The sequence below is a fragment of the Bos indicus genome, chromosome 27, assembly GCF_029378745.1.
Source record: "Bos indicus isolate NIAB-ARS_2022 breed Sahiwal x Tharparkar chromosome 27, NIAB-ARS_B.indTharparkar_mat_pri_1.0, whole genome shotgun sequence".
NCBI lineage: Eukaryota > Metazoa > Chordata > Mammalia > Artiodactyla > Bovidae > Bos > Bos indicus.
Genome location: NC_091786.1, coordinates 14,776,960 through 14,795,061, shown reverse-complemented (window position 1 = coordinate 14,795,061; position 18,102 = coordinate 14,776,960). Strand labels below are relative to the sequence as shown.

General features: G+C 43.8%; 1 protein-coding gene and 1 long non-coding RNA gene across 5 annotated transcripts in view; one reads left to right on the top strand and one right to left on the bottom strand.

The window, feature by feature from the left end:
* Positions 1 to 18,102, top strand: part of ENPP6 (ectonucleotide pyrophosphatase/phosphodiesterase 6) — a 103,481-nt gene that overhangs the window by 64,549 nt on the left and 20,830 nt on the right. For all 4 annotated transcript variants that reach the window (XM_019953564.2, XM_019953561.2, XM_019953563.2 and 1 more), the window contains 3 exons: positions 10,176 to 10,287; positions 15,089 to 15,230; positions 17,021 to 17,200. In XM_019953564.2, the coding sequence (XP_019809123.2) occupies positions 10,176 to 10,287; positions 15,089 to 15,230; positions 17,021 to 17,200 (434 nt within the window). The remainder of the gene's footprint in view (positions 1 to 10,175; positions 10,288 to 15,088; positions 15,231 to 17,020; positions 17,201 to 18,102) is intronic.
* The window catches only part of LOC109553508 (uncharacterized), a 32,220-nt gene that overhangs the window by 12,031 nt on the left and 2,087 nt on the right, over positions 1 to 18,102 (bottom strand). The window lies entirely within an intron of this gene.

The following is an 18,102-nucleotide window of genomic DNA, read 5'->3' as shown; positions in this document are numbered from 1 at the left end:
TGGGGGACAAGCCTGAGAATAAATGACAGCCATCCATCACATCTTACCTCCAGCTCCCCATGACACTCTAAACCCTGCTGCTTTCTGAAGCTCCCCTAGAGTAGCAGTACTGCTGCCTGTTTTCCTGGTTCAGGGGTCTTCAAACTGTAAGGATTTCCAAGAGCACCATTAAAGGAATCTCTCTGAAGATCATCACCTTTCATATATAGTGCAAAGTCTGTTCTGATTAAAAATGTGTCCCTTTCCCACTTTATATAAGAAAGGGGTACCCCTTGGTGATCAAGAACCTTACTAAGGTGCATTGCCCTAGTATTTAAAAGCCTCCAGGCCCAAACAAAGGAACAGTTCAAAATATTGGAGTAGGTGTATAGAAAGGAATGCATGCAGTGAGTGATAAAACAACAAAACCTAAAAAAAAACCAAGTAATTTCCAATGCTGTCTTTTAAATTATTTAAGAAAAACTTAATTGAATTGTCAGCTGAAGCAGTATTTAAAAATTTATGATGATAGATCACTGTGTGAATGTTAGCATTCAAAGAAGCAGTTCAAAGAATTAAATGACAGACTATTTCTATTTCCATCTACTTATTTATGTAAACTACTTTCTTAGCACTTAGACTTAACAAATAGGAATAGAGTCAATTCTAAACTTGTCTGATTCTACAGATCCATCATATTCATCTGTGGGTATACAAACTGATTTTTAAAAGATCCCATTCCTTTCATTATGAGATGTGTTTCCAATGAAATTGTTAACTTTTTATTTTTAAAAATCATTTATTGAAATTTGGGATTCCACTTGGTACAATGGCAGGCAAAGATCCTTTGAAACAACTCTTCAGCAACAACTGAAAATGCTGCTGGGTTGTGTGTGTTGGGGGGGAAGTAATGCATCAGACACAGACCAAGATCTAGAGAACTGGGTGTATCTGACAATTGGCACCATATTTCTCCTCCATTCAAACACTGACCTCAAAAGTAGCCCCTGAGAGACTAGGACACTAACCTGAGATTTTAACAGGATCTCAGCGTGGGGGAAATGACAAAGATTGGGATTCACGGGTCATCATGGAGACGAGACATAGAAAACATCCTAGACTTTCAGTTGTGACAATAACAGACAATATGCTTGGAGTAAGAATGAACTAGAAGCAGACACAGAGAAGGCAATGGCACCCCACTCCAGTACTCTTGCCTGGAAAATCCCATGGACAGAGGAGCCTGGTGGGCTGCAGTCCATGGGGTCGCTAAGAGTTGGACACGACTGAGCGACTTCACTTTCACTTTTCACTTTCATGCATTGGAGAAGGAAATGGCAACCCACTCCAGTGTTCTTGCCTGGAGAATCCCAGGGACAGGGGAGCCTGTGGGCTGCCGTCTATGGGGTCACACAGAGTCGGACACAACTGAAGCAACTTAGCAGCAGCAGCAGCAGAAGCAGACAAGGGGTGACGACCTCTGGATGACTGAAGCCCTCATAAAGCCCAAGCTGAACTTCATGTCATCTTCAGTTCAGTTCAGTCTCTCAGTCTTGTCTGACTCTTTGCGACCCCATGGACTGAAACACACCAGGCCTCTCTGTCCATCACCAACTCCCACAGTTTACTCAAACTCATGTCCATTGAGTCAGTGATGCCATCCAACCGTCTCATCCTCTGTCATCCTTTTCTCCTCTCACCTTCAATCTTTCCCAACATCAGTGTCTTTTCAAATGAGTCAGCTCTTCGCATCAGGTGACCAAAGTATTGGAGTTTCAGCTTCAGCCTCAGTCCTTCCAGTGAACATTCAGGACTGATTTCCTTTAAGATGGACTGGTTGGATCTCCTTGCAGTCCAAGGGACTCTCAAGAGTCTTCTCCAACACCACAGTTCAAAAGCATCAGTTCTTCGGTGCTCAGCTTTCTTTATAGTCCAACTCTCACATCCATATATGACTACTGGAAAATCAAATCATCTTCATCTCTGACTAAATTCTCTCTGGGTTGGGACCTCCACAGTGGTTCCCTAGTATAGACTCAGCCCTCCCAGTGCAGGGGGCCTGGATTCCATCCCTGCTCAGGGGACTACATCCCACATGCCGCAGATGAAAGATCCCATGTGCTGCAAGTAAGACCCGGTGCAGACAAATAAATAAATAGTTTAAAAAGTAAATTCACTCTGGGTTAAGATGGTCTGCCTGTAGTCTACATGCCCATGATAAACAAAAGCATATGCTTTCCAGAAGAAGTTAATAACATACAGAGTGTCAAATGATAGCTACAATTTTCCATATACAATAGAGAGCATTCAGCTATTAAAAAAAAAAAAAACAGAATATGGGAAAACAAGGCCCAACTGAAAACACAGGGGAAATAAATAGACCAATCTTGACTGAAAAATCAAGAGAAACACAGTAGACAATAGACTCAAACCCACTGATCCAGATACCAGATGACCTAAAGAGAGGTGTGATAAAAGAACTAAGTGATGAAATGGAGACTTGTACTAGTAAACTAGAACCTTTTTTAAAAAAGTGAATTCTAGAGCTGAAGACAGTGCTCCAGCTTAAATAGGCAACAGGATGAAAAAAGGCAGGAAAGAATGTTCAAGACGTACGGGACATTGTGAAAAGGCCGCATGAGGAAGGGTTGGAGAGAGAGGATAAGACACAAGTGACATTTGAGAGATGATGTTTGAGAACTTTCCAAAATACCGAGTCACAGACTCAAGAAGTGCTGTGAAACCCAGGAGAGAACACCGTGGCTATGAGAACTGCTGACTCCTCAGACGATGAGAAAATCCTCACAGCAGCAGCATAAAATTGTGCAAAGAGGCATGGATAGGACTGACAGCCGACTTTACAAAAGAAACGTTGAATCCAGAAAGACAATGCAATGATACTCCCAAAGCGATGGAAGGAAAACATTCCTCTGTATTCAGTGAAAAATATCCTTCAGAAATGGAGGCAAAATAATGATTTTTTTTTCTAGAGACAGAGAACTGAGAGAACTTATTGCCAGCAGGTTTAGAGTAGAGGAAAGGCAAAACTCTTTAGGCAGAAGAAAAATGATCACGAATGGAAGTGCAGAGGTGGAGGAAGGAATGAAGAGCCACAGAAAGAGTAAGTGTGTAGAAAAAGATAAGTTAATAATAATAGCAATATTTTGTAATAATTTTTAGATTAAAAATTCATAAGGAATTAAAATACATGGCATGAGAAGCGTAGAAGGTGGGATAAATGTAAAATTCAGAGTTGAAGTGTTCAAATGTCTCTGCATTGCCTGGAAAGTTATGGGAGTACAAATTTATATTTCAATAAACCAATATTTCAATTAAAAAAAATCTTTAGGGCACGATGCCAGATAGAGGTTAATTAAAATATATAAATACATGGTAATAGAGGAGAGAAAATTGAACAATAATAATCCTACATACATAATCTGAAAGGAATTAAGAAAGGAGACAAAAGCTATCAAATGCATCATGAATTCAAGAAATGTATTTGGGTGGCTGATTTAAACACAAAAATTTCCTTAAGTCCATTACATGTAGAAGTTGTTTTTTTTTTAACTAATATTTCATTAAATACTCCAATTACTCTGAAGGAGTCTATTTATATAAAGTTCAAAAGCAGGTAAAGCTAATCTACAGTGTTAGAATAGTGTTTACACTTGGAAGGGCAGTGACTAAAAGGGGGCGTGAGAAGTGCTCGTATGTGAAGGTCATGTTCTGTTTCCTGGGCTGGGTGCTGGCTACACAGCTGCATTTACTTTGTCAGAATTTGTTCAACAGTATATTTATCATTTATTCACTCTGTATGTGTTTTTGTTAAGCTTTAATAGAAATTTACATTAAAAACAACTATTATCAGACTGGATTAAAAAACAAAAACTAATATATGCTGCTTATAAAAGATGTACACTGGGACTTCCCTGATGGTTCAGCAGCTAAGACTCCAGGCTTCCACTGCAGGGGGCAGAGGTTCCACTTCTGGTCAGGGAACTAAGATCCCAGAGGCTGTGCAGTACGGCCAAAATGTAAAACAAAACAACTTACATTAAATGTAAGTATGCAGAAATGTTGAAAGTGATAGCATTTTTTAAAGACACAGCACACACTCATTCAACAAAGGAGAGCTGGTACAGCTATAACATTAGCTAGTGCAGACCCTAAGCTTAGACTGTTTTTAAATAAACAACAGTTGGTGTTGATATAAAAGTTCAATCTACCAAGAAGTTGTAATAATTCTAAATTTTAATGCTCCTAATTACACAATCTCAAAATAAATAAAGCAAACATTGATGAAACTAAAAGGAGAAATGAGTAAATTCACAATGGTGATAGATTTTTAAGACATCTTTCTCAGTAACTGATTAAAAAAAAAGAAAAGAAAAAGGTTAGAAAGATACAGAAAATTTATACAACATAATTAACATATTTACCTAATTGATATTACTAGAACTCTGTACCCAGCTACTGCTAAATACCCATCACTCCCAAGTGTACATGGGACGATTGTCAAAAATGACCGTATGTTAGCCATAGGGCATTTCTCAACAAATTGGAACTGTATGAAATTATACAGAATGTGTTCTCTGACTACAGTGCAATTATGGTCGATAATAGAAAAATTTAAATCCACACATTTGTAAAATAACCAGAGACTTCTAAATAACTCATAGTTCAAAGAAGTAAGTATGGAAATTTGGAAAATATCTTAGACTGAGGAATAATAAAAATACTACATATAATGAAGAATTGATGCCTTTGAACTGTGGTGTTGGAGAAGACTCTTGAGAGGCCCTTGGACTGCAAGGAGATCCAACCAGTCCATTCTGAAGGAGATCAGCCCTGGGATTTCTTTGGAAGGAATGATACTGAAGCTGAAACTCCAGTACTTTGGCCACCTCATGCGAAGAGTTGACTCATTGGAAAAGACTCTGATGCTGGGAGGGATTGGGGGCAGGAGGAGAAGGGGACGACAGAGGATGGAATGGCTGGATGGCATCACCGACTCGATGGACGTGAGTTTGAGTGAACTCCGGGAGTTGGTGATGGACAGGGAGGCCTGGTGTGCTGTGATTCATGGGGTCGCAAAGAGTCGGACACGACTGAGTGACTGAACTGAACTGAACTGAACTGAACATATAATGAAGTAGAATACAACTAACATATAATGAAGTAGAATACAACTAAAGTCATTCTTAAATGGAAATTAATAGTTACACATCCAAGTGATGACAAGGGTAGAGAAACACAGGCTCATATAATGCTGGGAGGAGCAAATTAATTTGACAGCTTTGAAAAACTCTTCGGAAGTATCTGATAATAAAGGTGAGCATACGCATATCCCAAATTTAGCAAATCTATTCCTATGCAGATTACAACAGAAATGCATACCTAAGTGCATCCAAGAATGTGTACAAGAATGTTTATATCAGCATTACTCATAATTTTTAAAAAGTGGATATTCATACTAGAACTTTTGTGTCCTAATGTGTCTTTTGGAAGGAAGTTGGAAGTTACAACTAAAAAATGTCTTTGGTTTCTTATTACAAAAATAACAGGTATTTATTTTAGGAAAGTTTGTTCAATTCAATAAGCAATAATAGAAATTTAAAAGTCAACTATGATCCTTTTGTATCAGTTAGAAACTACTTAGTGCAAATTTTAGAAAACCTAGCCAACAGTGTACAATGGCTAAACACATAGGAATTTCTTTGTATCACGTAAGTAGTATGTACTTTATGTGGTTCAGCAGCTTAACATGTCCTTTGAAAAACCTAGGCTCTTTCTATCCTTCTGCTCCGTATTGGCATATTAACTTTTTATCTTCATGCTTGTTGACTCATGGTTTCAAAATGGCCGCCCCCAGTCCAGAGATCATATCCTTACAACCTACATTCCTAACTGCAAAAGGGGGAAGGAGATAGTGCTGGCACCTCATGTTTATTATTTATGTGGAAGCAAAGCTTCCCACTCGAAGCATCTCAGCAGATATCAATGCCAGTGGTGGGTCACGTGTCCATTCCTAGTCATAAGTGAGCCTGGGCACTTGAGAAAGTTTTCTTCTTTTTATACTAAGGGATGGAAAGGAACTTCGGAATGACTTCAGTTTAGCCCAGAATAAGTCTACCAAATCAGCCACTGAAATTATACCCTTTCTTATATTTTGTTATATTCACTTCCACTCTTTCTTAGACAAAATCACCTTTTAAATATTTACAAAAATGAGATAATTCCTTTACCAACTATTCACTAGCCTTTTTTTCCACATAAAATAGTATGCCAGTGAATACAAATGACATACTTTTAATTCCTGTATGGCATTTCATTATTTGGATGTGCCATAATTGAAACATACCTCTATTACCAAATGTTTAAATTGCTTCTTAATTTTATATTCTAAATAATATTATATTAAAGATGCTTGTATATGCAACTCTATTATCTTAGAATATGTTTTCTGAAGTGGCTTGCAAGGCAAAGCATGTATACAATCAAAATGGCAAAGGTATTACCTAACATTGCCACTATAGAGGAGCGCGACCCAGAAATTCACTCCTAGGCGTGTGCCCTCATAGTGGTGTTTTTCAAACACTGGTCTTGATTCATAAGGACAGTGATATTCAATATGGATCACAAACCAGTGTTTTAAAAAACCCACGTAAAACAGCATAGAACAGGGATGTCAGCAGGCACTGTACATAGTTTGGTGCAACATCTGTTTCTTCTGTGAGTGTGTGTGTTCTGTGTCATGAAGCAAAATGAGTATTTTGCCACGGGTGACAAAAAGTTTTTTAAAATGCTCCCATAGAGGAATGCTCGTGCCTGCCTCCTGATTCCAGCACTCCTTCTTTTATCTCTGCTTCTTGTTAATTGCCTTGATAAGCAGTTCTGTAACAGTAACAAATTACAGTGGTGACGGCAATGTTCCTATTTGCTTCTGACCTAAATGAAAATGTGTCCCATGAAGTTTTGAAATGTAGAATTTTCACCATTGTTAATAACTAGCCTGTCAGTGAAGTTTCCATTTCCTCTTTACATCAAGTTTCACAGAGGTTTTCTTTTTTATTTATAATGAGTTGGATTTATTTTTAGTTAACTGTTATGATTAATTTCTAGTTTTATTACCTGTGGTCAGAGATAATACTCATTGTGCTATAAAGGTTCTACTTCTGGGAAGTTATTGAGATTTTCTCTGTGGATGAGAATATGGTCAGCTTTTCCAACTGTTGTATTTTTATAATACTTCCATTCTTATAAGAATTCTATAGTAATAAGATTCAATAATAATAAGATAAATTTTCAATGTCTATTGACTACAACTTGGGCTTCCCAGGTGGCTCAGATGGTAAAGAATTCGCCTGCAATGCAGGAGACCCTGGTTTGGTCCCTGGGTTGGGAAGATCCCCTGGAGGAGGGCATGGAAACCCACTCTAGTATTCTTGCCTGGAGAATTCCATGGGCAGAGGAGCCTGGTGGGCTACAGTGCATAGGGTCGCAAAGAGCTGGACACGACTGAGGTGACTGAGCTCGCACACACATTGAATACAACTTATTGATACTAACATTCAAAGCCTCTGTATCTTTGTCTTATATATTTCTTTATTCTTTATATCTTGAGCTGTCATTAAAGTCTCCCACCAAGACTGTAATTTTGCACTTTATATTTCCAAGCCTTCCGTGTGTTGTGTTGTGTATATTTATTGTACGTAAATACTAACTCACATTCTAAATGATTAATGTGGATTTGTAGCTGTTTCAGGCTTATGAGACCATAATCAACTTTAATACTATTGATAGACCTGATATTTTGGTTTACTTTTGGTGGGTTTCTTTGGTCTACTCTTTTATATCTAACATTTCTGTGTCCTTTTACTTAAACTATAAATTTAAAAAAAATAGTTTATAGTTACTTCATGTTGACATTCTTGCAAGAATAGAGTGTAACCCATTCACATTTATTTTGAAACAAGTATATTTGATTTTCTCTTTAATTATGCTTTCAGTATTGGTGCTTCTTGGATATTTCCTTTCTAAAAAAACTTCTCATGTACTTTGATTTTTACGCATCTTTTTTTTCCTTTAGTGACTTGGAAGTTATGCATACAACTTTTTTCTGTATATTCCAATCATTTAAGTGTCTAGAATAAAAGCTATATATTAATGATTCCTTCCTGCTAACAAAAGTAAAAATGCTTTTCCTTTAATTTTTGTTGAAATAACTTGGAACTTTGGATACAGGTTATTAAACATTTTTAAAATATGCATCTTATTTTTCAAAAAAAATTTTTCACATAACTACATTAATACTTATTACTAATACTTAACTGTTTTTTGAGACTTCATCATTTGCTGTTGTTTTATTTTAAAACCCTATCTTATTCATTCTTAGATTCTTTTATTTTGACTTATTTCTCAATAAACTTGAGTAAATCTTAATAGTATTGCAATATCTTTGTCTTTAGTTTCCATAATTTCTGTCCATGCATGTCTGAATTCATCAGGTACTATTTTAAAAGAATACCTGAAGTTTCAGAGTCAGGTAACCCTAGATTCTAATGCTAGCTCCTCCTCACACTTGCGCTGTGGCAGTGGGACAATCTCGCTACCTTTCTGACTCAGTTTCTCCTGATAAAATGGAGGCACGATCCAGTATTATATAGGATTCATAAGGATTATACCAAGTTTACATGGGACTCATTTTCTCTGGGCTACAAGAAAGACCGTCTGGCCTCCAGACCCCTCCTTGCCTGGGAATGTTGCCCTTCTTGCTGGTCTCCACACACCTTATTGTTTCTCCCTTTGAACTCTTGTTTCCACTGCTCTCATCTCTTGGGCATCTCTTTCTTTCCACCTCCATCCCCCAACACAGCAGCCAGACACAGTCTATAAGACTGAGTCCAAATGGGGATTCGAGGAAAGCTTCCAGAAGGAAACAATATCTGAATTACATGTGCCTGTGTCTGAGTTCCCTTACCACCCAGAATTCAGGCATCTCACTTTAGACTTCAAGTCTGACACTGTTTTCACAAGGTCCTCTCCCACTAGGCTAGATTCTAGAACAAAACTGGATAGAGATGCTATGTCTGAACATAGTGACCTAGTTGGTGCCCAAGAAATAGACTCAACTATTTTAAACTGAGGCTGGCTCATTCCTCTCCTGCTCCATTTTCTGATGATAAGGTTTGGTGGCTCTTTCTTAGGGCAACCATTTCAACTTGTTCAGGGCCTGTGACGAAAAAACTGAGACCACAGCAGCTCCTAACATCTAAATGCCTTTCATTCTTTTACTTCATTTTGGAAGAGGCAAGAGTTTAGCTTAGAATCCTTGCGTGAAGTCAGTGATTTTTAGGCATTTCCATCAGTACAGTACTTCTGAGTCCAGTCAGACTATTGTTCCCAAGCTAGTCAGATACTACCTTATACTTGATACTGGGCTTCCCTTATGGCTCAGCTGGTAAAGAATCTGCCTACAGTGTGAGAGACCTGGGTTTGATCTCTGGGTTGGAAAGATCCTCTGGAGAAGGGAAAGGCTTCCCACTCCAATATTCTGGACTGGAGAATTCCATGGACTGGATAGTCCACGGGGTTGCAAAGAGTCAGACATGACTGAGCGACTTTCGCTTTCACTTTCTCTACTTGATTCTAGAACAGGCAAAGATACACTAGAAGAATTAGTAGTTGTAAAAATTCTATAGGAAAAAAAGTTGAGACATTTTGTGTTTTAATTAATTTTTGTCATTGTTTCAAACTGAGAAAGATAACCATTAACCAATTTTGCCAGTTCTTGTCAGAAGATACCAGTGTTGTACTGTCATCCATCATTCACTCACTCAGTTGTGTTCGACACTTTGCGATCCCATGGACTGCAGCATGCAGTCCTTCACTATGTCCCAGAGTTTGCTCAAACTCCATTGACTCAATGTCCATTGAGTCTGTGATTCCATCTGACCATCTCACCCTCAGTCACCCTCTTCTCCTCCTACGTAAGTGTTGTATAGAAATGACATTTAAGACCCACTTAAACAAAATTAGAGCTAAATACACCACCTATCACTAATACATTTTTATTTAACAAAAAGGAACAAAAATTTTTGTTTCGACTAATGTTATTTGCTTCCTAAAATTGTCCTATGACCCTATCTTGATTACTGAAGAAGGTAACCATTTACCATCTTTCTCCTCCTTAGGCTGTGAAGTTGAGATTCTTGGTGTCAGACCTACTTACTGCCTCGAGTATAAATCTGTCCCAACGGATATCAATTTTGTCAATGCAGTCAGCGGCGCTCTTGACGTCTTCAAGTGAGTGTCCCAAATTCTTAGCCATGCCAGTGTTCTTCCTTGTTTCCAGGACCAATAAAGAATGCTTTAATGGATTAAGAACCCTTTGGGACAGGTGGCACAATGTTTCAGAGAGGTGGTGAGCCTTTCATGTGGTGATTGCTACCTGCTAACATGAGAAATTTTAGGTAGGAGCGGTCTTTGGAAACGCTGAATTGAGGGCAAGGAAGTCTCTAGGTATTTGGGACTTTCTTCTTTATGTTGATGGATAGTAGAGAAGCCATGTGAATGTCAGCGTTTCTCTAATCATGATATAGTGAATGCTTGGCTATCAGAAGACGTTGATAAGTTTTTGGCCAAAAAAAAAAAAGGGAAGATCTGTGTTGGAAAAAGTTTGGAGAAATTGCCTACTCTGCCATCTTCTTGGAAACGTACAAAGCCTATTGGCACATTAGAACATAAAAGCTTTTTTCTTCTTCCCCATGGAACTATCATCACACCTAGTTTGAAAGAACGCAGGTCAGTAGAGCTCTCCTGAATAGCAGACGAGAGTCAGGGAAACTGACTTAACTTCTAAGTCTTGAATTTTTTCACAGTCAACAATTTCAACTATCCCTTTAAACTGCCTCCATTTCTCTCTGCCTAATTTCCTTCTTTCCAATCCACTTCAGTAAGGAAAGTGGATGTGACATCCTGAACTTTTTTACATTGCAAAGAGATCTGGACAGAATCCTAAGGTGATGGGAGATCTGGGTGTCCCTGAAACCCCAGGGCTGGGGGCCCCACATAGCTTTCAGGTAACTGGGCTCATGGCCACATGTCCTTCTGGCATGGTTCCTGGGCTGGAGGCTATAAAGGGCCAGAAACAGATCTGTAGGCGTTCCCATCTGTCGCTCCTCACCCGGCCCCTCCGTTACAAATGAGCTGACCTGTGATGGAGACCAGACCCATGTGGAAAACAGCTGGCCACCAAGAGTTTGTCAGCTAAGCTCCAAACAGGCAAGCGCGCTCAGCCCTTGAAGACTCCGGTCCCTCATGAATCAACGTGCTCCCACATAGACGTCTTTCACAAAAGGCATGCATGTAAATCCCCAAATCGCAAGCATCACAGCTCCAGTGTTCCTGGCATCTGGGGTTGACAGCTTCCCGACACAAAGCCATCAGGTAAACCTGTGAGACTTACTAGCTTTCTGACCACATGGAGATTTATGAATATGCCAAATAGCCTTAAAGAAGCCAGCCCAGTGGCTGCTGTATTAAGGTGCAGTGTCTAAAATGTAGTGACCTGAAAGCATTTCCTTGAACTTCAGGGCAACCAGTCAACCCTGTGAAATTCTTCCCACGTCCAAGCCCCACCCTGGGGGTGCGCACAGAAAACAGGAGGTACTGTGTGGACCAGCACGTCTGGGATGCTCCAGGCTCAAGTACACAAGGCAGCTAAATGCGGAGGCATGTCTGAGGGCATGATTTTGTGGAAAGTTCCATTATGCGCAAACATGGTGAAGGAAATGCCATCAGCCCCTCAGTGTAATGAACACGGGCCTCAAAAAAGTTTAGGGATTGGTATGAAAATGCCATTCCTGAGTAAGAGCTTTTCCCCACTGCCTACATTATGGGGACCCTCAGGGACATTTTGTTCTCTGCTGTCTGTAAATGCAGGGGGATTTGTTATTAGGCATCCACATGTTAGCAAGGATGAATGATGATAATATTATTTGTGAGAAACAACCAAATAATAACTGAACCCAGTCCCCACCATGGAGGACGGACTGATGCTGAAGCTGAAACTCCAATGCTTTGGCCACTTGATGTAAACAGCCGACTCATTGGAAAAGACCCTGATACTAAAAAAATTGAGGGCAGGAGGGGAAGGGGGAGAGAGAGGATGGGAGGGTTGGACAGCATCACCAACTCAATGGACATGAGTTTGGGCAAGCTCTGGGAGATAGTGAAGGACAGGGAAGCCTCGTGTGCTGCTGACCATGGGGTCACAGAGTCGGACATGACTTAGCAACTGAACAACGTCGTGGAGGAGAGAGGACATGGTATTTGTTAAAGAAGGACCAGTCTGTTTTGTTCTAAAAAGAGATAATCACGCTTGACTGGCAATTTCCCTTACCTTGAAAGCCGTGTCTCCTCCAAACCATGAACGAAGTACACCTCGAGGTATGAGAACGTCACAGTATCATTAAAGGTTGTGCCCTCTTGATGAGTATGACCATGGAGAAGGAAGATGCAGGGCTGAACCTGCTCTGGACTCCATCCCTGTGCAGTGAATGGCATTGGTGTGGACATTCAAAAGCCTGGGCTTGTGGTGTCCTGACCCTGGACGTGAAAGGTTCACAATTTCCAATCCTAGCCATGACTCCCCCTGGAGAATACATAGGCTACCCTCTTCAGTATTCTTGGGTTTTCCTGGTGGCTCAGACTGTAAAGAATCCATCTGCAGTGCGGGAGACCTGGGTTCGATCCCTGGGTTGGGAAGATGCCCTGGAGGAGGGTGTGGAAACCCACTCCAGTATTGTTGCCTGGAGAATCCCATGGACAGAGGAGCCGGGTGGGCTACAGGCCACGGGGTCACAGAGAGTCAGACACGACTGAGGGACTAAGCACACACAGCACAGCAGCCGCGACTCGGATCTGTGAGGCCTTGAGCAACTCCTTGCATCCTTTTTGGCCTATTTCCTCACCTGCAAAATCTGCCAAAGCTTTTCTCTGGGGACGCTCTTCACCACAGACCCACAGCCTGGAGGCGTATCCAACAGAGCTCACGCCAGGAAATGAGAGCGACTAGGTCTCGCCGCTGCCTTCGCTGTGCCTCAACACCCAGCTTTCTTGGGGTCGGCGGGACCCAATAGCCAAATGAGAACCATTTCCACAAGTCCGTTGGGCTACGCAGAATGTTTCCCCATTGGTGCACGGCCTGCTGAATCCTTTCAGGGTGTTGGGTCAGGATGTCGAGTCAGCCCCACCGGGGTCTCAGTGTTGGCTCTGCTTCTCATGAGCTGAGTGATATGGACAACCATCTTGAGCTCTCTGTTTTTGGTATTTGTGCCCGATAGGGTTTCTGTCAGGATGAATTCTGATAATGCATAAAAAGCCCTCAACATAGTGCCTGACCCAGAATAGCTATCATTTATTGAGCACTTGGGGCTTCCCTCCTCTGTGCCTCAGCTGTAAAAAATCCACCTGCAATGCAGGAGATGCAGGTTCGATCCCTGGGTTGGGAAGATCCCCTGGAGGAGGACACAGCAACCCACTCCAGTATTCTTGCCTGGAGAATCCCATGGGCAGAGGAGCCTGGTGGGCTATACAGTCCATGGGGTCACAAAGAATCGGACACAACTGAAGCGATCTAGCACGCACACACATTGAGCACTTACTATTATTATACCTTCGACTGACAGTTACAGAGCTCCTACTGTATGAAAGATCCTAGGCTGAGCTGAGATACATGGAGAGTGAATGCACCCCAGGGCGAAAGAACCCCGGAGTTTAGAGGGGAGAAGGATACATAAATGGGCGATTAGAGCACAGTGTGAAGAATCACAACCTGGAGATGAACCAGGAATGCTGCAGGAGTGCCCGGAAGGACTACCCAGCTGAGCCTGGGCGTCCGGACATGCCCTGAGACCTGAAGGACGGGCGAGGGTGTTCGTTCGTGCAACCACGCTCTTGAACTACTCTGGGGTTCTTTTTCCTCTGCTGTAGATCGCAAGGCCCAAGGCACTGCAGGCGTTCAGGACACACATCCTCTCATTCTAAGGGTCAGGGAGACCACACCCAGAGAGAACTTGCTGCCTCCCTTGTGTATTTAGATAGAGTTTTTCGAGATGAATAAGGCAGTCTGCCAAGAGTATTTGTTATTAATCTTTGTAAAGCCCAAGCAAAGGAGTTAGCCTTCATTCCTTTTCCGTTGCTTCCTCTTCTGTCGGTTGCCCGTACTGCTACACTCGTCATCACCAGCATCCTCACCAATGTAGCTCTGTTCCCCTGCTTTGGGAGGGGTTGGGGGCGGGGCAGTCATAGTGGGAAGCCCCCAGCTATGCAGGGCAGGGCGGGCACTTGGCCCCGTGTTTTCTCTCCTCCCTGACTCCCTCAGCCTCCTAGTCCAGTTCATCTCTCTAGTTCCCACTCGGTCTCAGCCCCACGTGGAGGCTTACATAGCTGGGTTTTTACCACCAGTACTCTGGCCCAGAGCGGGCGTTTAGCCAGAACCGAGTCTTTCTGGGAGGCAGGAAGTGTGGTCAGTGCTAGAATTCACTCTGTGTCCACCCTGGAGCTGAGCCTTCCTGGGTGCCCAGGTAACAAGCGTGCTGGGAGTGTCTGTTGATGTCAAGCCTTGAACACAAACCTGTCTGCCTCCTGCAAGGTGGCCTGGTAAAGCTTGCTCTTATCCTTGCCGGTCAGTTGCACCTCCAGCTCAGTGTTTTCTTTACAGGCTTCCTCGAAGGCCAGCAGTAATGGGACAGCCGTTACTTGAATGATCGCTTCTCTTTTCTCTAATCTTCCGAAGCCACCGGGCAGGAAGGGGGGCTTTCAGAACCGTCCCCTGCCTGTGGCCGCCTCTTCCGACTCCTGGGTCCTGATGAGCTGAGAGCGGAGGTGACGCGGAAGCACATTCTGTGGCTTTCGTCGCCATGGTGCTCAGGACTGGCAGGTCTAGATGCGCTCTTCCTGTCTCTCCCTTGGAGAACCCGCTTGCTTGTTTTAGGGTGTCAGCTGTGCCGGGCCTACAGGCCCGCCCCCACAGGGGCCGCAGGTCGGGAGGGGAGAAGGCTGGGGGACTTCTCTCAGCTGCACCTCTCTCCCTGCCCCCCAGAAGCGGCCAGGCGGACCTGGCGGCCATCTACTATGAGCGCGTCGACGTGGAAGGCCACCATTATGGGCCGTCGTCACCACAGAGGAAAGATGCCGTGAAGGCCGTGGACACCGTGATGGCGTACATGACCAAGTGGATCCAGGTGACCGGAAACCCAGCCCACTGGGCTAACCTCCCCCGTGTCCCTCTCCCTTGTCTCCTGGACTGTCCCAGCCCTTGGCATCGCCCTTCTTACTCTGAGAGCTGACTGGGCCAGCTTGAGGGTCTGGGGGTGGAGGGGTAGGTTCACTTTTTCTTCATACAGTGAAAGTCGCTCAGTCGTGTCCAACTCTTTGCGACCCCATGGACTATACCATCCCTGGAACTCTCCAGGCCAGAATACTGGAGTGGGCAGCCTTTCCCTTCTCCAGGAGATCTTCCCAACCCTAGGGATCAAACCCAGGTCTCCCGCATTGCAGGCGGATTGCAGCTTCCCCCAGGGAAGCTTTTCTTCATGTAGCGTCTCCCAAGCCACCACAAGATCCCCTGTGAGCAGCCAGGCCAGTGGTGCTGAAGTGACCTGATCTGCATGGCCGCCTGGCTCAGCGGGTGAAACGGGCGATGCTTTACCCTAAGTCACCAGGTCGCCATGGGCATCAAAACCAGGCCTGGGTTTTCTCCCTGAATGACTTTAAGCAAAGTATTATTTCCTAATTTTATTTTTTTATGGCAGTATAGTTGATTTGAAATGTGCTAATGTCAGGTGTACAGCAAAGCAATTCAGTTACACACACACACACACACATATATATATGGTTCTTTTTCATTATAGGCTATTACAATGTATTGAATATAGTCCCTTGTATTTTTACAGTATTCCCAGGTGGCGGCCCAGTGGTAAAGAATACACCTGCCAAACAGGAGCTTCAGGAGATGCGGGTTTGATCCCTGAGTTAGGAAGATCCCCTGGAGGAGGGCATGGCAACCCACTCCAGTATTCTTGCCTGGAGAATCCCATGGACAGAGGAGCCTGGCAGGCCACAGTCCATGGGTTTGCAAAGAGTTGGACACGACTTAGTAACTAAACCACCACCACCACCTTATGTTCATTTTATATACAGTAGTGTATATGTTAATCCCAACCTCCTAATTTATCCTTCTCCTTCCACTTTCTCCTTTGGTAGCCATAAGTTTGATTTCTATGCCCATGAGTCTAATTCTGTTTTGTAAATAATTTCATTTGAAGCATTTTTTTTTAGATTCCACCTAAAAATGATATATGATATTTGAATTTCTCTGTCTGACTTAAAGCATTAATTTTTAAAATTTTCCTGGGCTTAATTTTTCAAACGTGTGTAAAATGGGCAAGTGATAGTCGTCATATTTCCCACATGAGTATGTTGCAAGCCCCAAAGAGGATGAAAACCGACTGGCTACCTTAAAAACCTGGAGCCCGTACGTATCATGTTCAGCATGGGCTCCCGGGCTCCCCTCCCCAAAGTGCTTCTGCTATGATTTTGAGCCGTGTTGCATCAAGGCAGACAAGTAGGTGATTAAATTCAGAACTGAGGACGAACTCTTTCTCCTATAGTCCGTAAGTAAGGACTTTGGGAAGGTCAGGTACACACTGTTATATTTAAAGCAGATAACCAACAAAAACCTGCTGTATAGCACAGGGAACTCTGCTCAGTGTTATGTGGCAGCCTGGATGGGCGGGGAGTTTGGGGGGAGAGTGGATACATGTATATGAACGGCTGAGTCCCTTCACTGTTCACCTGAAACTGTCATAGCATTGTTAATTGGCTATACCCCAATACAAAATGAATGTTTTTGGTGTGAAAAAAAAAATTAAAAAAAAAAAGAAAACACCTCTTTGCAAGACAGCCAGTATTGAGACGGCCCTTTTATGGACACCTTCCTGACCGCCTCTCCTGCCCCCCACCCACCCCCAAGGAACGGGATCTGCAGGACGACCTTAACGTCATCATCTTCTCAGATCACGGGATGACTGACATTTCCTGGACAGACAAAGTGATCAAGCTGGATAACTACATCAACCTCCGTGACCTGCAGCAGCTGAAGGGGCGAGGGCCAGTCGTGAGCCTGTGGCCAGCCCCCGGGAAGCATTCTGAGGTAAGAAGGGTGGGTGGTGGGCCCAGTCGGGGGGGGACGGGGCTGTCTGTGGTGGGTCTTTATCTGTAGTTTCAAGGCGGCAACACCGGGCAACCTTGGGATGCCAGGACTCTGGAGACAGATGACCACCCGGCCCCTCCCTTGCTGGGTGACCTCTGTCCAGCAGTTCATCTTCCCGTGTCTTCCCTTGTCTGAGATGAGCTCAGAACATTAGTGGCTCTGAAGCGAGATGAAGGATGTGCAGTGCTCAGCGTGCCAAGGGCCCAGCCCCTAACAGGGCTGCTTTCTTCCTGGGTGACACGCAGCACGTGTCAGGCACAGCTGGCGCAGTGGATGCCCGCACTGGGAGCTCTTCTCTGGAAGAAAGCGGCCAGTCTGATCTGTTCCCATCAGGGCACGGGGAGAAGGTGACCAGTGAAACCAGGCTGAGGCTGCGTGTGCCTTAGGTTGGCCAGGGATGGGACTCCAACCCTCAGCAGCTGAGCGGCTCCCTGACCAGCCTTCCTGCTGCATCTCTGTCCTGCCTGGGAGCTGGCGGCATGGTTGCCGCCCTCCTGGGTGGCTCTGAAGCACGGAGAAGCTTGCTGGGCCCACGGCAGGGAATGCAGACGGTCACCAAGGACAGTGATCACCCCTGGAGAGCGCCATTCCCAAGAGGGTGTGGCAGTCCTTGCCCCCGGGAACTGGGCACCTGGGATGGCAAGACCCCCACTCACTTGTCCCTCCGAACAATACTTCGTCTGAGTGGCTGGCACACCACACTGAGGGGCAAAAGGAGCAAGTGGCACCGCTGGCTGACTGCTTGGCCCCGTGTGGCACGGTCGTCTCCCAGTGCAGGCCCTGGGGCTTCCGCCCACTCCCGGAGAGACTGCCGTCTTCGGGGGGTCCCACCCCACCTACAG